The sequence below is a fragment of the Tachypleus tridentatus genome, chromosome 8, assembly GCF_004210375.1.
Source record: "Tachypleus tridentatus isolate NWPU-2018 chromosome 8, ASM421037v1, whole genome shotgun sequence".
Lineage (NCBI taxonomy): Eukaryota > Metazoa > Arthropoda > Merostomata > Xiphosura > Limulidae > Tachypleus > Tachypleus tridentatus.
Window position 1 is genome coordinate 22,826,968 of NC_134832.1, and position 21,896 is coordinate 22,848,863.

Genomic DNA, 21,896 nt, shown 5'->3' on the forward strand with positions numbered 1-21,896 from the left:
ATTATAAAGGTTTTTTGCCTAAGCAGAATTCCAGTCAGTTTTAGAAATAAATAAGTCTAAAACGTCATAACTGATAGTCAAAAAGCTATGAAAACTATATAAGCTGACTCAATGCTCTCACAAGATTTAGGTATGTGAGAAGCTTGAGTGTGTATGAGCAAGAAACAAACTACTTGACCGCAAAGAAAAACAACCATACTTTATGAATTTAGAATCAAGTTATATAAACCTTGTAGCCATTGGATCTATATTTACTCCAGTCGAGATGAACACGGAAATTATTTTGATCCATAAGTAAATTCATCAATAAGAACTGTCGAATGTGGACTTACAACAAAAGGTGCTGCAAGGATCATATTCGTCTGTTTGTACACAACATTGTATATATTATGATTTTTTCATTGTCGACACGTGTTGAAAGGAAAACTTATTTAAATTTGGATCCTACAAAGATTTTTTGGTATATTTGTTTTCATGTAAATATATCCTTAATAGATATGCCATTTTATATAGACCAGATTGCAAATTTTTTGTTGGGAAAATAATAAAGAGATGAAAGAGATATATTATGTTCAGAGGGTTTTTGCTATGTTAAACCAATAATACTTTTACATGTAATTCAATGTAGACACTGAGGACGTATTCACATGTTGAGACACTCTATGATGAGATCATAATCGCGGCCTAACAACGCACCTTCTGGTTCCACATTGTAGAATATGTCGTTACTTGCTCTAACCGTCCTCCTATCGCCATGGGACAATCAACTGAGGCGGAATCCTTTGGACACCGAACAATCAGGGTAATTAATATCGTCTCAAAGGAAACGAAAGATATGTTTTATAGAAGTTAGATACGCCCGGGTTTTTTAGTAAAGAAAATTTACTTAAAAACTGTAACTCAGTGGTAAATCTGCGAAATCATCTACTCTTTCCTAATAACGATAATTAGAGTGCTCATAACCTCCAATACATTAAGTTGAAATTTAGTAACTATAAAATGATAGAATGTCAGTTTATACGCTAAGTGTTTTCATTGATTAAGAAAATCTTGCAGATTCACAGGTTAGCATACATTATTAATAAGGAACTTATATACGTGTATAGGATCTTAACACATAAAGTTCTTACAGCTACAGACTAGTAGTTTACGAAATTAAATCCTTTCTAAGTTTATCTCAGGCAATTAACACATCCATTATTATGTGTCAATTTTATGGCTATATAATGTTTCAATATTTTAAAAATGAGAATTAATAGCACCATTTCTTTAGTCTTAAGTTTACTGCCATTAGCTCGACGGTAAGCCTGAAGAGTTATAACGCTAAAAGTCTTTGCTTTAAGCTTAACAATAAACAAAAGTTTCAAATTTCTTTTGTTATTGGTTTTATTATAAGCTTGTCATCATCAATATTTGTTTTTATCAGCAAATGTTTCTTTTTTGAAGGTATTAAATTTAAGATGCAATTTTCATTATGAAACAGTCTACGAATAAAATAGTCCCCCGCTGGTACAGCGGTAAGTCTACGGATTTACAGCGCTAAAATCAGGGTTTCGATTCCTCTTGGTGGACTCAGTAGACAGCCCCATGTGGCTTTGCTGTAAGAAACACACACACACGAAGAACGTAAAATATCAACTAATTTACATTCTTATAAAATTAAAATAGCCTTACACAAACTTCTGTTATATATGTGTAAATATATCAGCAAAATACGACTGAACTGTGCTATAGCTGTTGATTTGTTTGATATTTACAGCATATTTGTAATTTAGTACCTTCCGTATTTACCAAGTATATCGTACAGTTAAGGAAATATTTAAAAGTTTGAAAAGCTTAAGTTTAAAATGGCCGCGTTCTTCTTTCTGAGTAGAGTTAAGAAGTTTACTGTTTAAACGACCGATTGTGAACTCAGAGTAACCCCGGTTCTAGAGCGATAACCATCGTGGACGAATATTCAACTTTAAGTGACCGAAAAAAGCAAAGTCGCTAACCTCGAAGTAATTCGTGTTGCTTACCTAATTGGTATCGCTAACAAGTAGAATAAATTAATGTTACCTAGATATAATTTCAACCAGATTTTTTGAATGTTCATTACAGAAACTTTACAAATGAGAAAATAAATGTAGCTATTAGTGATACAATAAAATCTACACGTTTGGGGAAACACTTGAATATAACAGATTTGGAATCATATTTTATTACAACTGTTACATATTCAGTAATGGGAATGATGTAACGTTTGAAAGATATATTTAGTGTTTTTAGTTGTTGGTGTTGTTGTTCAGTCTGAACGATACCTTGTGCTAATATGAGCTCAAGAGCTCCTCAGAAATTCCTGAGGTTCAGGAGTAACCGTCCCTAATATTGGACTGTTGACCATCATGAGCGAAACTAGTCAGTAGCACACAGCGCCCCAAGGGATGATAAAATCGAAAAATATAATTAACTGCTACTTTTGTAATGCTTCTGCAGTTGAAGGAACGGAGTGTTTTAATTGGAATCACGGCTTGAATCTCAGATCTTTCATTTCATTTGTTTACCAATAATGAAAAGGGTATAAAACCAAAGCAACTTTTTTAATGTTTTTATATTTAGTCAATAATAAAAGTTACTATGAAACGGACAGATACAAATCATTTTATAGTTTATAATAAAATGGGTTGAAATTTGGGTGGTATATTTGTTTTAGTTCATTAACCTGCAGAGAGCATTAGAAGGACAGAGACTCACAGAAAAAAGGGGTACTTTTCAAACATCGCAAGGCAAGTCATTTTTTGGGATGGAGATTTGGGGGAGACTGTGTGAACTGTGGTTTGTCTCTGGTACTCAAAGTGTACTTACAGGTGTCTTTTAGTAGTTGTATACATTTCTACAACTGATAAAAAAGGAACTTTTGGAGCATATAAGCAGAAAGGCGAGGGCTTGAGACCACCCAATTACTTCACCTCTTACTTGTTAGTCAGTGTTTTACTTAGCAATTAAAATAATATAGTATCTGATATGTTTGTTTAGTTTTTTTTTCATTGTAAACACAGCTATGAAAATGGCAGGACATTAGGGACTTTTGTTTATTACAGAGAACGTTCTTAACTAACCGTAATGTTTAGTTAAGTCATTTTTGTCGAATACATTAAAGTTGCAGGCATTCTGTTCTTCTGAGGTTTATTTATTTGTTCTAAAAAATCTCACTCCATAAAGATATTTTTAAATAACATGTTTTAGTACACTTATAACATTTAATACACCTGTAACATTCTTTTTTGTTGGAAAGTAAAATAAGTTCTGATATCTGTGATATATTAATTTTACTTACCAATGAAGTGGTATTTCTATATTTGTGTTTGTTTGATGGCTTAGCACATTAAAAATAAGTCATTTCAAATATCTTGGATAAAGTGTAAACGGTATTAAAAGGAGCTACATGGTGAGTATAAGAGACTTCCAAAGCTTCTGTGTTTCACCACTAGAAAGTACTGAAGCTTAAATATTTTTAGTCGTTTTCTTCAATATTAAGACAACTTAAAATACAGGTTAACAATATGCTTTTAAAGCAGCATGTACTGATTAAGTGTAGTTATTGTAATGTAAGACTTCCTATGATCACTACACTATCAAAGCAGCCTCGCTTTTACAAGCTCGGTTATCAATCAAGGGGAAGGGTTGTATAGAAATTCGAAACTATTGAATATATAACCTTCTTAATAAATGCGGAATACAAAGAATATCATTGATAAAGTGGTTTGCATGATTGTGAGTTGAAAGGTTTCTTTGAATCTATAACTTATGCTGAACTTTCTAAGAGTTCCCTTTGTCCAATGTACTAAAGCATGGTTTAAGTGACGCAGACATTTTATTCAGACAAAGTACCAGAGCATATTGTAAAAACAAAAACACTTTGAGTTATATATAGAAAATAACTTCATAATTGAATCATGTTTTTGATTTTACAAGAAAAATTCATAATATCCTTTTGTATTTTAATATTATGAAAATACAAATACTTATAGTTTAATTTCTGGGAAAATATATTTCAGCTAAACAAAAATGTATTTATCGTTCTTCTTTTTTGCGTCGTAAAAATAAAGTCAGTTCTTGTACATGGAAAAGTAAAATTAAGTAAGAAAAGGGGCATATATATGTACAGAAGAAAAAAAAAACGGCAAAAATATGTATATCGTGCACCGTAGTAAGAAAAGGGATTATATAAACCTACGATAGTTTTATTGTCCTTAAATTGTTTACATATCTATAATAATTTCTTTATGCTGAATCCGAAAATGATATATATTTTTCTCCATTACATATAATTTTTTTCACAAAATGCAATACGTATTTTTATATAAGTGAATCATTTTCAATAAAATTGGGTCACATTTTGCTATGCTTAGGATGGTGACAACCAATGGCTATAGATTTCTCTAGACCTATCACGACGTGAGAGTCTTATCGATCATTCTAGAATCCACAAAAAAACATACCACTAGTATATAAACGGTTAACAGGTCACATAACGTGTCATGTATAGATTTGGTGAGAGATTTGGGCATTTTAAAAGATTCTTCAGATATTTCTGGGTCCAGACTTTGGGCAAAGAACCTAATTTCTACAGGGATATTATTTTACTGGTACGTAAATCGTGACAAAGAGTTTATACAATACTTTTTGAAAGAAGGTTCACTGGTTTATTAAAACAATATTGCTGAATTAATACCAGTGCAAAGAGTCGCATTATATGACGAAAGAGAGTGTTCATTGTTTATTGATTCCTTCAAAAGAAAAATAAAAGGTGTTCTCCTTCACAATGGTAATATATATGCATGTGTTCCTATTGTTTATTCGATTCACTTGAAGAAAACGCACTACAGTCTTGAACTTCTAAATAAGTTCAAATACAAAGAACTTGGTTGGTTACTTTATGGAGACTTAAAAGTCCTTTTATGTTGTTGGGTCAATAATCTGGTTACACAAAGTTACTATTTTTGTGTGTGAATTGGACAACAAAGCACGAAATCAGCACTGGATAAAGAAAAATGTAAACACACAGTCAGTCTGATACCAGGATGTGAAAATTTGGTTGACAGGAAGAAAGACCTATTATATCTACTTCACATATAATTGGGGTTAATGAAATAATTTGTAAAGGTATTAGAGAAAGATGGCGACTGTTTCAAGTATCTATGTGGGCAATTCCCAGCTCTTTCAAAAGCGAAACTTAAAGAAGGGATTTTTATTGGGCCTCAAATTAGGAAATTGACTTTGAATGAAGAGTTCAAAAGGACAGTGTGGAAACTTCAAAAAGAAGCGTGGATTTACTTTAAAGATGTTATTCACAATTTTTTAGAAAATAATAAGGACTCAAGTTACAAAAATACTGTTAATAACATGCTAGATAAATTCAAAGAGTTAGGTTGTGTAACGGATTTATTGCTATACATTTATTTTAATATCTGCTGTTGTTTCAGTTTGATGCATGCGACGTATATCCCGCCTGTTCTCTAAATTTGTAGAAGCTTTTCGCTTGCAAAAATCAACAATATATGTTTTGTTTGTTTGTTTTGAATTTCGCACTAAGCTACTCGAGGGCTATCTTTGCTAGCCGTCCCTAATTTAGCAGTGTAAGACTAGAGGGAAGGCAGCTAGTCATCACCAACCATCGCCAACTCTTGGGCTACTCTTTTACCAACGAATAGTCGGATTGACCGTCACATTATAACGCCCCCACGGCTGGGAGGGCGAGCATATTTGGTGCGACCGGGATTCGAACCCACGACCCTCGGATTACGAGTCAAACGCCTTAACACACTTGGTCATGCCAATATATGTTTTACAAAAACACTAGTGTATCTTCAAATATTATTGAATGTTCGAGAATCTCGCCTTATTGGTATAAATGCTAGCCTAGATACAGAAATAGAACATTGTTTGGGCGCTACAGTCAGCATACTGTAAGCTTCGTAAGTTAAAGTTGTGATTAACATTTATTAATCGAAAAGCTATAGAATTTGAACAGGAACGTTTGAAAAGTTCGAGCATTGCAAACTGTTCAATTTCAGGTAATTAACTTTGGACGTTAGTATTTCTACGAGGACATTAAATATTTTTGTCGGTAAAAAAAAAACAGCTTGTAAGCGGTATGAGACCAGTCAAGAAAATACCGTTAGATAGCTTAAACGAGGTGTAACGATATAAAAGTCAAAATTAATTTGCTAGTCGTAGATCTTATTCGTCCATAAAATATTCAGTTCTAGACCGGATAGAGGACTCAGTATAATTTCCCTTGTATATAAACGAATATTTGTAATAACCGTTATTATAAATTGTATTGCTTTTCCTATAGTAAAATATATTTGTGTTAAGAAATAAAATTGTGTATATCATTCTTGTTGGCAAATATCACAAAATTGATACATATCGAAATTAAATTAACTTCTAAGTTTAAATTTAAATTTCCGACTATTTGAAATCGTAATATGTAATGTACGTAATATAATAAATTGGGATAAATTATAATACGTAACAGTTGTGATACTAGCTTGAAAGTTCATTTCTTACGCTCACATGTTGACTATTTCCTTAAAAATCTCTCTACATTCAGCGAAGAGCAAGGGGAAAGGTTTCGTCAAGACTTCAGAGAAATGGAGAGGTGGTATCAAGGAAGGTGGAACAACAGCATGATGGCTGATTACTGCTGGTCATTGAAACAAGATGCTCCAGACGCAATACAAAAAGAAAAGAAAGACCACAACACGTAGTTTGAGACTAAAAGACGTAGATTTTACAAACAAGATCAAGATGATAGTGATGCGTGTTTTCTTATAGCAAAACCACATTTGGCTATTTGCTGAGTCCACCGAGGGTAATCTAACCCCTGATTTTAACGTGGTAAATCCGTAGACTTACCGCTATACTAGCGGGGGAAGAATAGGGATGCATATCCCTATTTGACATCAATGTTTTCCCATTTTCATCAGTTTGTTCGTATTTTTGTTGAGCAACATAATAATAAAACATATTCATTGTGGTAAACAAAATAAGAATTTGATCCAACCAAGAGTTCTTTTATTTCCAATTTGTATAAAATCCTTACGTCACAGAAGAAAATGTATATTAGTTTCGAAATCCACGTAGCTTAAATATAGAAAATAATTTATTAAAACCCAAACGTATATTATGAATTCTAAATTTGCAGGTCTGTGTTATCAACGAGGGAAAGTGGTTATCATGTATGCTTTAAAAGCAGAATAAATACCAACAACAAAAAAGGTATTTATTACCAACTTTAGTAAGAAAAAACGTATTATTAGTTAGGGAAAGTCGTCATCTCGTGTACTTTAATAATGAAAAATACCATCTACCCCTTTTTAATGGTTACTTTAAATGATTTCATAGGGAACTTCATTAAATATTCATTTAATGCTTTCGTAGTAGTTACACCATTTTTCTGCACTGATGTTTACTAAAGAAAGCTGTCTTCTGCCATGTAATCTTTCTTCGACCAATCAGTTAAGGAGGTATTTTAAAAGAGTCTACTAATGGTGTATATATACATAGTAAATAACGTGGGAGATAACGCTCCATGGACATACTAATGTCTGCTGAAGGCCTAGTAGGCCCCCCAGTAGCTCAGCGGTATGTCTGCGGACTTACAACGCTAAAAACCGGGTTTCGATCCCCGTGGTGGGCAGAGCACAGATAGCCCATTGTGTAGCTTTGTGCTTAATTCAAAACAACAAGACCTAGTAGTCTTATACTGATATAGTGTCATAACTAAATTTCAAGTAGCTACTGTGGAGGCTATGGCTACCAATTTGCCATTAGTTTAATAACTCGAGCTACAGCTTATTTTGTAATTAGTATTGACATAGTTTTGTAACATATATATATTTTTATTTTTAGAGTCCAAAATAATATTCGAGAGAATACTCAAAAACATCTCCCTGAAAGTATAAGTAGCTGAGGTGAAACAGCTAAGAATATGGATGAAGATAGCGGTCATGGTAAGGTGCGATTCTTGTTTTATCCAACGTTACATGACAAATAATAGTAGTACGTGATATAACATAGGAGTAAAGGAGATAGATTTCACACATAATTTTCTAAAATGGTAAAAGAGAGATATAATAAAGTAATTCAGATATTAACTCTACACATCAGCATGAAGTTTAAGATGAACGCAATACTTTTATCAAGTAAAACTTCAACAAGTTGTTGTGTTTGATTTACATATTTTTAAACCAATGAGCTTTTAGCAATTAATTATTTACATTTATTCTGTAACTCATATTTATTTCTCATGAAATTTGTGAGTCGTCCATTTAACCACAAAAACGTATACTTTAAAATCTGCTGCAAAACAATCTATATCCCACAAACGGAGCCATTTTAATTTTTTTTAGCAATAAAAATACCACTGAATCGCTAGTTTATACATATAATACAAGTTAGACTAGATATTTTACAATATTCGAAGCGACAACTGTAACACAAAAAAGAACTCGTAATATATATATGTATAGAAATACAAGAAAGAAGTGGATTTTGTAAGCCTATTGAATTAATAAGGCACGTAAGCTATAGTTAAAACACAACCAAGTACATTTCTCGATATTAGAAAAAGTTGTAGCGATAGTATTTAAACAGAATATGGCCAGGTGGTTAAGGCGCTCGACTCGTAATCTGAGGGTCGCGGGTTCGAATCCACATCGAACTAATCATGCTCGCCCTTTCAGCCATGGAAGCATTATAATGTGACGGTCAATCCCACTATTCGTTAGTAAAAGAGTAGCCCAAGAGTTGGCGGTGGGTGGTGATGACTAGCTGCCTTCTCTCTAATCTTACATTGCTAAATTAGGGACGGCTAGCGGATATAGTCCTCGGGTAGCTTTGCCCGAAGTTCAAAACAAAACAATACATTCTTGTTTATCAGAACTTTCTCAAATACCCAATATATAGGTGTATTCCACATTTTCTAAAGCTTCCTTCGAATGAGCTAATTCTTCCTGAATTAAAATAATGTGAAAACAAAACGCAAACCATGACATGCTCATTTCTATGTTGCTGTATTATCATTTTCTACTTGATAATTAAACATTAGCGTTGCAACACGAAAAGATATTTAAAAAATTTACACACTAGAAATACCACATATATCAATTAATAGTCACGACTTAAAGAACAGTTTTCTATTCGCACTTTTTAATATTGCGCTTATATTAAACGTAGCATATATTTTTTTAAACACTAAATCTCATTGGTATGTGACTTTTTGGGCGAACATGTTTAGCGCGACGCGGGCGCGAACCCGCGACAAACATAAATGGAAACGTTAGTTTAAGAATTGACAAACTTTCCTTACAAGGCAATAGATGGCGATTTTATAGAAAAGATTATTTATTTATCTCTCAAAAATATAACAGTGTTTATTATTTTTGCATAAATAAAGTTAGGTGGTTTTATCAACTGAAGTATATCTTTTACAGACATGAAAATCACGACTAACAAAATGTATCAGACATTTTGTCTGACAATCAAACAGTGTAGATTTTAGGATGTAATTCGTTTCCATCAGGCCCGTATAAGCTGAATGGTTTGAAACTTTATATTGATAAAAAGCCACAGGTATATCAAACAATTTTCTAAGTGAAATTGTTTCTTTAAGTGCATAATAATTCGCATTCCATTACCTTTAAAATCGCTCTATTCACTTTGGAGCCGTAGGTGTGTTATAAGAATAATGACCAAATCCCATTACTTGGTTTGAAAAAAGTAGTCCAAAAAACTGGAGGTACGTGATTTTGTTTAGTTTTCTTCCCTCTAGTCTATCACTTTAAAATTAATTACGACTAGCACAGATAGCTCTTAAGTACCTTTGCGTTAAATTATACAAACAAACAAACTTACTTAAATCAGAAAAAAAACAAGTAAACCGTCGTTCCGTTAGTTTGATTTTAAATTGCGAACAAATCTTCAGCTAACTTACTTGCTATAAACAAAATTTCATGAAGTTAAAAATCAGAGATAGACCACTACTAGTTTCTTTTGTTTTATAACAAAGCCACATTGGACTATCTACTGTGTCTACCGCAGGGAATAAAACCCAAATTGTTGTAAGTTCGTAAAATTCTTGTTGGCTTTCCGGGTAACGCCACTACACCTGATAAGAGTAGTAAGTAAATTAAGCACCACAATAATAAAAAAATTCCAATGAAATTTTTGCTTAGAAAGAAAGAGAGAGACTAGATAAAATGTTTGAAGACTATCAATAAATCAAATTCGATTTAAATGAAGAAGAACAGAGACTGTCAGAGTTGTTTCATAAAAGGTTTTGTTTAGTTTGAATTTCGCACAAAGGTACACAAAGGATATCTGCGCTAGCCGTCCCTAATTTAGTAGTGTTAGACTAGAGGGAAGGGAACTAGTCGTCACCACCCACTGCCAATTCTTGTGCTACTCTTTTACTAACGGATTGAGGATCACACGGCTGAAAGGTCAAGCATGTTAGGCGACGGGGATTCGAACCCGCGACCTTTTGAGTGCGAGTTGAACGTCCTAAAAATAATATTACACACTGGATAATTCATAATTGGGTACGTTCAATTCATGAAGAATGTCTAACTAATTACAGTAATGAAAATATGTCTGCTTACACACAAAACTATACCTCTCTATGGTGTTAGTTTAGACATTACCATACAAAACTACACCTCACTATGGTGTTAGTTTAGACATTACCATACAAAACTACACCTCACTATGGTGTTAGTTTAGACATTACCATACAAAACTACACCTCTCTATGGTGTTAGTTTAGACATTACCATACAAAACTACACCTCAATATGGTGTTAGTTTAGACATTACCATACAAAACTACACCTCTCTATGGTGTTAGTTTAGACATTACCATACAAAACTACACCTCACTATGGTGTTAGTTTAGACATTACCATACAAAACTACACCTCTCTATGGTGTTAGTTTAGACATTACCATACAAAACTACACCTCACTATGGTGTTAGTTTAGACATTACCATACATTATTATACTTTATACTTCTTTTTTATTATTTGAAACTTAAAGTTCATTGTATCAACTCTAAACATAACCATGGTCCATTTCTCAGGCTAAACTGCATCTATCTTCTGATTAGTTGGTTAGGTTTTGGTGATTGTATATTAACTCCGAGAGTTAAAGGGAAAGATAGATGCACTTCACAAACCAATCTTCACTGTTCGACTGGCTTTAGTAAGATATGTCACGCCGCTTATCATGTCCGTTTTGTTTTTGAAAATATTTCTGACCTAGTCTTTCGTGTGTCCAGCGTGGCCTGAGAGTAGTTCTGCAAACTTGTTAATTTTCTTTATTGTTATATCATTGTTTTTACTTTTACACGTCTAACAATTACAAATCATTTAATATAAATTCTACTTCGTTTCATTAATCAGTTATTTTTAGTTACATTTCCTTAACTTATTTTTCATTTTACTTAAAAAGTTCTTATCTTCAAATTCCTCAAATAAACAATAAATTAATAAGGCCTATTTTTGTTTGTTTTCATACCTCCTGTTTTGTGAAGATAAAGTCATATGCGTGTTAATGATCTCTAACTGGCAGTACCACAGAACAGAGATTAACTGCTCTGTGGTATTACCAATTACAGATTATGGCCAGGATCTTGTTTATGTGGAATGGCGGCTTTCTTCTTTTTCCAATTATTATTGATTTTGTATGGAAATGAAGAAGAGGAACAGAGTGAGGCCAAGTTCAAAGAAGGCGTGATGATTTCAGATTGATTCACTCTTTGATATGGTGAGCCTGATAGCTTTCTGCTAACTCCTCTAAATAGATAATTAACTGACCATTGATTGACAGCACTGATTTGCTACATAGGCTACCTAGGGCAACTGTTACTAATAAGAACTTAGAACTTAACATAGAAGCAGGTTTTTACTAATTAACAGTGTGAACTAACCAAATCTAAGAGGTCATAAGAGAAAATTCTTTAGCGTGCTTTTGTTATCAACTTGCAACACCTTTGAACGTCATCAGTATAGTATTTTATTGGTTACACACCAGGAAGAGTTGCAGAAGTTAATGACTACTGTTGGCCAAAGCTAGCATATTGCCATCTGGACTCAATAAAATATGGCTTATTTGTAAGTCCTCTAGAATAAAGATACATGTCCACTACATCAAAGTTAGATCATGAACGTGGCTACAAAAATGGCTGGAGATGAGGGCATTTTCTATAGGAATATACTGCTTTGCTGACTCGGTTTATATATATCATGCTCAACTGACTAAATATCTCGTGTCAAATAGAGTTGATGACCTTGTCTTTCCAAGAAAATTGACAAAAAGCATATTGGCTTATAATATTTTAATGACGTGGTGACAAAAACGCTCCAAGTAAGCTGCTAATTATCTGTACTCAGAAATTGGTATTGCTGAAACTAGGTATTCTTATCTTGACTCTGTAAAACATCTGAAAGAAGAAATAGCGAGTGTTTGGCTACAGGAAGTTCAGGAGCTCAGTCAGAATATAAAGTTGTAAGTGACCACAGGTAAGAACAGGATGAACACCTAAAGTCAGCTTCTGAGACCACTTTATTTGCTGTGTTTGAAGGCTGATCATAAATTTAAAAGAAAACGCCTGCGCTGTTGCGACACTAATTTACAGTACATTATCTCAACATTCAATGACTAAGGTGGTTTTTCAAACCAAATGAAACCAGTATCAGTAGTGCTTCACATAGGCACTAAAGCTACTATAAAGTATCAAGTAGAATTAAAAGTTTGATTACTCCAACGTAAGCAATGTTACGAAAACTAAAAGTAATCACAGATGCATGTACAAATAGCTAACTATCGCAATTATCATTCATCTAGATCACATTTCTTGTATTCTGCTGTAAAATACGAGCACACACAGTACCCGTTATAATACATGTACAAGGAACAACAGCAAAATAACTTTTGTCATCATGACACAGAGTAAGTCAATGTCATGACGTCTCTCCTATTACTATTGCCATTTAGGGGTTCGTGAAAAATTACCTACATCAGATAAATATGAAGAACATGGTACACATTTCAACTGATTAATATATTCTTTGTTAAATTCTCATGTTTTGTTAAAGCAGAACTTCATTACTTCAAAAAGACTAGTACAGTCTTACAAAATCGCCAGGCACAATCTTATTTGGCAACATAAAATTGAAAGTCACAACGATTTGCATAAAAAATTATTGCCAGTTTACAGGAAAGTTTTTACCCTGTTTATAGCATTTGACACAGAACATAACCTGGATGGTCACAATATATAAAGTTTATTTTTAGCATGTTCATTTGTCATAAATCCCAGTTGTCAACAAAATGTGAACCATAAGTCATTTTCCTAAAATTTAACTTTACAGCCTGAGCTGTTTTAGGTGTCTTTCTATCAGGTTTTGCATAGTCTACTCGAAAATTATTCTGCTATTATTTAACTAGATAGATTTAAAACTTATTGAAAAGTGTCGAACCAACATTTCGCTGCCAAATATAATTCAAAGGTCAAACTTAAGCGTTGTAATGCGCTTTTAGCTGCCAATCATTCAACTAGTCAACTGCCTTAACTGTGTGAACATCAAGTTGTTAGCATCCGACAACAACTTAATCACAAGGTACCCCTAAATGGATTAGAATGAAAATAATGTTTGTTTATCTATAATTAAACACAAAGCTACACCGCAAGTATCGAAACCCAATTTATAGCGTTGTAAGTCTGCAGACATACCGTTGTGCCACTGGGAGGCAACAAGAAGAACCAGTTCTTCTTAGACATTGATCTTTCAAAGAATTAGTCATCCTAATTCTGTTCAACTAATTAATCCCAGTCATAATGATTTCATTATCGATTGTTTCGCTACTTATAATCTAATTCCTTACCTACAGCCAAATTTATAACTACAAATGTCATCCTCATCGTAGGCTGAGATTAAATCATATGATACACTACTCTAATTGTCAAAGCTAACCTGTTCATCCATTTATGACTTCTAGGATAACTAGTTCTCTAAGACAGCATTTCTTAATATGAGAAACTGGTTTGCTGGTTCTATGAACTATCGATGAATTCGAAAATGCAATTACAACGAAAAACCATTACGATATACATATGAATATTTTGTATTTTATTTGTTGTTTACTTTCACGAAATCCCATGGAATGCCAAGGTGATTGCGGTGGTCTGACGCTGGTCTGTGGACTTGTTGACAAACACTACTCTAAGCATCAAGAGTGATGCAGAGTTTGAGTTTGATGGCATGTTCAAAGTACATACCTGTGTCATAAAACTGTTGCGACTCATAATTAAGCTGTTAGCTGGACCAGTCCAGCTAGGATTGATTTATTTATTTTCAGCTAAGCGTACTATAGTAATCCGGCTCGAAATTTCATTTGATTCCTGTTTTCTCATAGTGTTTCTTTGATGCATGGTGGCATTACCTATATTTATATGTGTCAACTATAGCAATTTCACCCATCCCACATGTGTTCATAGACTTACTGACATAGTTGTACTGGCGAGAGAGCCATACATCTGATCCACAAAAAATTGTTCTTATTATCTTAAGATCAGGAGATTCGGAGAACAACCAATTGACTGTTGCACAATGTACCATCATGATATATAGTAGATTATCATCTCAGTCAGATTAGTCAAATTTAATAAAAATAAGAAGCATACACTTAACAGTTTGAAATACTCTTTCAGCTAAATTATTAGACTGTAGATGAATTATATGTTAAAGTTTGTATTTTAATCCAATCTAGCACTTGCCATTTGTCAGCAATCAAATGACTGTTGATCCACATGAATCTCGTTAGATGTCCTAAAACATTATATCCACGGAATTTTATACAAAGATCCAATAGTAACTTAGAAGTTCTCTTGAAGGGAGAATCTACAATTTTCCGCAGAGTTTTCCGTAACACGTTTGTTTTGCTATATGTTTGTTTGTTTTTGAATTTAGCACAAAGCTACACGAGGGTTATCTGCTCTAGCCGTCCCTAATTTTGCTGTGTAAAACTAGAGGAAAGGCAGCTAGTCATCATCACCCACTGCAAACTCTTGGACTACTCTTTTACTAAAGAATAGTGGGAATGACCGTAACTCCATAACCCCTTACGGCTGAAAGGATGAGCGTGTTTGGTGTGACGGGGATTCTAACCCGCAACCCTCAGATTACGAGTCGAGCACCTTAACCACATGGCCATGCCGGGCCTTTTCATTTGTGCCAGATATTGAATATAGTACAATGTTTACACCATTTCTCTATATCTTTGCGTAAATGCAACAAATACCAAATAAGCAAATAAACACAAACTACCAAACTTTGTGCAGTAATACTGCAGTTTCTGACGGTTTGTGACGCTTCACTTCCTGCCTGACAACTACAATCTTAGCTACGTATAATTTTAAGTCCTTCAGTTGAACACTCTAACGGTTTTAACTGATAATTTAAAGTATTTGTTCACTTGCAACATGTTCAACACTGTTATGGTTCATTGTTACTGCTATTATATTGGCTTTCACTCTTAAGTATCCAGGATCTGAAAAATTAATCATTGGACATACGTTTCGTTGTCTGGCGAGATAATCTGTTGGAATTTCTATACTGTTAACCTGGTTATTGTACAGAGAAGTTTAAGTCTTATAACTTCATTGTCAAAAGTGTAATTTGTGAAATGTATTAATTACTTTATTTGTGTATGACACATTCAAATGCTGAACTCTTTCCCTATAAGTAGTGATAGTGGTCTCGTTTAACAAATATTGCAGCTGCAAATATTTTGTTAAATATATACGACTGTTTCATTTAAATCTATTAAGAGAGTATCAGTTAGTTTACTCAATGCGGACATTAAAGTAAGATGTTTTTGGAAATGATATTTATAGGAAGCTCAACTGTTGTGAATTTACGTCATGTTACTCGAATTTTCTGAAATTTTATCGTTGCTTTAAAGTGTATTACATCCCAAAGTCTCTTTTTCAACAAGTTCTAGGTCTCAGTCGAGCAATTTATACAGACGACCAAGTTAATGTAGGTTAAGTTAATGATAGTGAGGTTAAAAGTGAAATTAGATTGTGTGTGGTTTAAAACAAACAAACAAACAGTTAATTGTTTTTCATTGAAAGTTGATTAACGTTGTTATAAATACTTAATAGATGTGATGTTGTTCTGAGAAACTGCTTTTGTATTCGATGCGTATTAACGTGTATTTACGCGAATTATAGACATAAAGTCACCTGGCTCAGTATATAATTATTTAAGTGATATAAAGTTTTATTTAAAATTATGTTTCAGATCTATTTACTTTATTTGAAAAGGCTGATTTTTCTTGGTAAGATACAACCATCACTAAGCATATATATTTACTCAAACATTTAAAACCAACATACAAGCAAATTGAAAAATTGAGAATTTAAAATCTATAAATATGAATTGTAAAAAGTAAGCAAACAAGGCTGGAGATCTACAGCTGACAGTTAACTCAAACTGTAAGCCAATATTATTATAACAGTTTTAAATCAACATGTCGATGCAATAAGTGTATTTAGAGTAGGTGACGAGAGTACAACCTCATGTAATAATAAATTTACATATTCTTCTGCTGCATTAATGGTATTTGTACTTCACCGCTGGGAATGCTGGTGTCAGTTTTATCACACACACACACATACATATGTACTCAAAATACAAATAATTATGTAGAAGGTGAACGAATGTCTTAATACAACTAAAAATTCAGCGATAAACTAAATGATAAATAAAAGGAAACACTAAGTAAACAACAAACAGAACCATATTCATAACAAAAATATAGTTTACTATCTCACATTCCTTCACTTTTGAAAAAAAGAAACGATGACATTTACCATTTCGTATAAAATATCTCAGTTTTCGTATCCTTACTTTTAAGCAAAAATGCATTTGCTATCATGTATCCGAACCTTTCATCATCCATCGCCCCAGTGCCACATTGCCCTGAGATCCCTGTACCCACTCCGCCAGAGTGATAGCAGCCATCTCGGAAAACTACTCACTATTAAACATTTTTTGCATTTTTATATAGCTTTATTATAAATACATGTAAATCTTGATTCATATTTTGTTTTATTCAGACTTTATGTAAATGAAAATGTGCAAATTTGCCCGTGTTTACATATAAAATAGGTTAATTTCTAAATTTCATTATCCAGGTCACAAAAGCAAAGTTTGAAGGGAATAATGACCATTTTCTGTACTTTTACGATATAAGAAATTAAGAAATAACACATACTATCCAGGAACAAAATTTGTGTTAGATAGTGTAATTCTTGACTTTCTGAGTGCTCTTCTAATATGAATATCCTGTCTTGATTGTTTTTGAATCTTGAAAGCTGCTCGAGAGCTATTTTTGGTAACCGTTTCTAATTTTGAAATAATAGCCTACCACCTACTTCCAGACTAAATAATTGGAGTTGATCATTACCAATATAACACACCTACGGCTCATTCTAAGTTTTATAACCTTCAGTCTTTTTTGTTTACAGAGTTATAAATTATATAGTCAGACCCACTTGTCACAGTCTACCCTTCACAAATTGTCAATATTCCTCTCTTATGTTTGCTATTACATCTATCCCCAGTGAATAAGTTTATATATTTATAATGCTAAAATCCAGGGTTAGTTCCATACGATGGACACGTCAGATAGTCCGGTGTGACTTTGCTCTAAAAGAAAGAACAGCTATTATATAATTTATAATCAATAGAAAGATAAAGTTTCAATTTACTGAATGGTGTGTAATGCTACCTTGTTATTTGTATATATATTTTAGCTATTTTGTGATACAGTTTTGTACAATTTTTCGACTTCATTTTTATAAATATCTTGTCAACATAATAGCTTAAGTATAGCCTAGTTACTTGGATAAGCAAACTCATGTAGTCTTTTAATAAACGTTCATTAATATTTAACATTTAGTATTTGTTGTTTTCCTTATATAAAGTTAGATATTTTATCAGTATTCTTTTCATTGTTCCTCAACATATTGTAAGAACATCGATTCTACTTATCTAAATTATATAATTGGTGGAAATTCTTATTAATAATATAGATTATATTGATTAGTTGATAAGATTATACAAATGGAGAAAAGTCTTACTTATACAATAGATTATATTTGTTTGTTGATAAGATAACTTCATAAATATTAATGGTGTTGAAAACAAACGAATATGAATCAACTTGATTACTAGGAATATAGAGAAACAGACCTGGAACAACTCGTATTCTGGCTACTGTAACTGAATATTCGAATTCAATTTTTTTTCAATACACGAATTCTGTGCAGTCTTTCCAACTTCAGAATCTAGGAACATTTATATTTAGTCTATTCTACAACGTATTTGATTGCCCTCTACCCTTTTTGCTTTATTTTCAGCCAAATAACATTATTATTTCTTATACCTAGAACCAAATAATTTTTCAATGATCACGCATATGTATAATACATTTCATACTACACTATTTCTCTGTCTAGATCCAAACAATGTTAATTTATGATAGATTTTAGGTAATTAATACACTCACACACACATATACATTTAATTGCATATATATATAGTAGTGTAATATTAGTAATTATATGTAGCATTCACGTTACATAAAATTTTCAACAGAACAGTCATAAATATTTTAAAATTCTCACTTACACAAGTCACTCACAGCAGGAATCCAGTACCAGTTATAAAGGGCATTAGCTTTCAAAATACAGCAGTAGTAATTAAGTTAGATATGATACTGCCAGAACACATGCAAAGTCTCTAACTATCTATAACAGAGGCATTGTCACTCATCATTGTTGGTACACAACAGTTTTATTAACTGGCGTGTTTTGGGCTTATCTTCCCACGTATTGCGAACAGTTCCAAGCATTGTAACTCATGGAAACAGTTTATGGGCTTTTTTGTTGAGCTCTCCAAATGATCCTTTTCCTAGCTTTGCTAACTTATACGTGTTTCCTCTCTTAATAATTAATGGTATACATTAATAATTTATCTCTTAATTTAATTTCACAATTTTTCTTAATCTTATCTGCATGTTTGTCTCTGCTCCTGGCTATTTTATTCAAATGATCACTTGACATCCCAAATGCTATCGTTATTCTCTATAGCATTTATGGTCTTATAGTCTTCTCCTATAACATGATTAACTTTCCTTAGCACTAATACTGATAACATTACATCTTTTCCATATAATAAAATTGAATTACTATTGTTTGTTGCACTTCCATAAACTAATAACAACAATAGAACCTGCTTATTACTCGTCTTCTGACCTTTTCTCACAGTATTTTGGTATCATATCGAATGAAGTACTTCTACGTCTCGCTGTTAATCCATTAACAGTCGTCCCAATTTTTACTACGTTTAAGAGTTTGTAGAGTTTTTCATTAATTTTGAAATAATGTTTGTATTTACACCTGCCTTACATCTTACTTATGTAATAAATAAAACAGTGTTACTGAATAAAAATCAACACTGGAGTATTTTTAAATGTGTAAAAGGACGACTATAAATTTGTTTTCTATATTTGTTTGAAAAAGTAAATGGTGAAACTGTGCACTTGAAGCAGAATATATCCATCTGTTGTGGTGAAGATAAAGAGGCTTCTACTGTGAGTTCGTCAGTTTTCTTGTTTAATCAGTGATGTCATGTGGTTCATGAGTGTGCTCTATAGCTTTCACTTTAATCCTTGGCTCCACATGGGAAACATGAATGCCACACCACGTCACGGAAAATGTTTTTGTTCCAAGAGATGAGAAACGTCCAAACAGCTATATTGCTATCTTTGAAGTAGGAGTTACCTGTAGCTATGCTGATAGGTGACTGTCCATCATCCTTTTTTTAGTCTTCAAATAGGTGGTGATAGACATCTAAGATTTAGTGGTGATCGATTACCATAGGATCTGTTATATAGCACCTGTACATCCATAACTGTGCTCTTTTAGACAATCCTTTATTTGGTCGGTGTCTTTGGGGTCGTTATAGGGTTTTTGTTTCTCAATATAAAAAATAGCATGACTATATAATGGTACATATGGACTTTACACTGCAAGATACTAATGCAGAATAATACTTGTAAATTCTGCTACTGTTCTGCTACTTAGACTTGTGAGATTATAATATAACTTTGATGGTATGGCTAAAGTACGTCTCTTGATCAGTCTTAAACAAGTTTTTGTTATTGTGTTTTTAACATTATGCATCTGTGTGGTTCTCATATTATTTATTAGTAGTGCATATTCCAGGATGAAAACAAAAGACTAGAAGTGTATATGTTGGTTACCTTAGTAGGCTTAGTAACATGGCTGGTAGATTTGAATTGTCTGTCAAAAGTCATCTCTGAATATATCAGTGTTTTTTTCGAGAGGAATAACCCTTCCCTCAAAGATCTTCTCACAGCACACAGCATCTGGTTGGAAATGAACAGACAAAGGTAACGATCATTGTTGTCTCTTTAGGCCTAGCTGTGTCCACAATAATAGTCTGGAAATCTAATTATATGAATTTTACTAACTGATAAATGATAGGTAAATAAGTAAAATATTAATCCGTAACAAATGTATGTATGTGTGAATGATAATAAATAAAAAAGTGAAAGAAATTCCATAGCGTTCTAACGTTCCTTAATATTACGGATTTCTTACTTTGGTATTTACATTCTCAGAAAAAAATTTGTCAAAATAATATGAACTAAGTAATAAACATACTCTTCACAAGAAATTAGTCTTTATGAACATAAATAGTATTAAATGGAATATTAACCCAAATGTTTGAATAAGGTCGTAGAATATGTCTTGTTTGAATTTAAAAGACCTGTAAATTAAAATCAGTAACCTTAAGGAAAATATCTACTAGTTGAGTTTTTAGTAATCTTCCATATGGATATCTAGGAGGTATAACACAGTAATGTTCATCAAGTTTATCCCAGAGTTAACGCAGAACTCATTTTCAGTTTTACAATGTAAACAGCAGTGCTGTAGCATATAATATTAAAATAGTACTGCAACTGAACAGTTTATGATAGGTTTGTGTGTGTGTGTGACTAAGATGAGCAAATTAAGTTATTGTTTGTAATCAAGCACAAAGCTACATCTTGGGGCTATTTGTTTTCTGCCCATCACGGGTATCCAAACCCGGATGATAGCGCTGTAAGTCCGCAGACGTGCTGTTTGCCAGTGAAAGGGGGGCAGGCAAATGAAGACAATGTTAAACAATATTCTCTTGCTGGTATATGTTATTATCCTGTCACTTAGGTTGGTGTATCAAATAGAATTGCAAAAAGTGTCTCCAAATTTAAATGTAACACAATAATGTAAGTCCTCGGTTAAGCGTCCGAGAAATCCAAATTTCTACTTGGATTTCATTAAATAGTAATAATATATATTTTAAATATAAACCTATACTCCACAATTTACTGTTGAGCTTAAAGAACATTTTAATTGAATTAAGGATGAAAGCCGAATATCACTAGGACAAATGAAAATGGAAGTTAACTCTAAATATTTAACAGAACTTTAGGAGCTCGCGGATAATAAAAACTACACAAAATACATAAATCTTTTACCACCAGTTGAAAATAAGACTATTAGAATTATCGTATAGATGAAGTTACAGAAATGCTAAGAAAACATTGTTTGAGGCAAAAAGAAACTAAGTACGTTATTCTACGTAACGATCTACACTAATCCTTTTAAATTCTGCATGGGTGAAAAATCTTTTTAAAATTTGTGCAAAATCTCCTGAGAATCTTTGTCAAATTTACTCTCTCAGACCCCAACACTGTGTTTGGTGTTCA

General features: G+C 32.8%; 1 protein-coding gene across 8 annotated transcripts in view; it reads left to right on the top strand.

Annotated features, from left to right (window-relative positions):
- Positions 1–21,896, top strand: part of LOC143258664 (protein PALS2-like) — a 113,782-nt gene that overhangs the window by 18,971 nt on the left and 72,915 nt on the right. For 4 of the 8 annotated variants that reach the window (XM_076518024.1, XM_076518011.1, XM_076518015.1 and 1 more), the window contains one exon: positions 7,900–8,000. The exons of 1 other annotated variant lie outside the window; for it this stretch is intronic. In XM_076518024.1, the coding sequence (XP_076374139.1) occupies positions 7,983–8,000 (18 nt within the window). In that variant the 5' untranslated portion in view covers positions 7,900–7,982. Of the gene's footprint in view, positions 1–628; positions 803–7,899; positions 8,006–21,896 lie in introns of those variants that run through there. 3 more of the 8 variants (XM_076518026.1, XM_076518012.1, XM_076518020.1) reach the window with 2 other exon arrangements.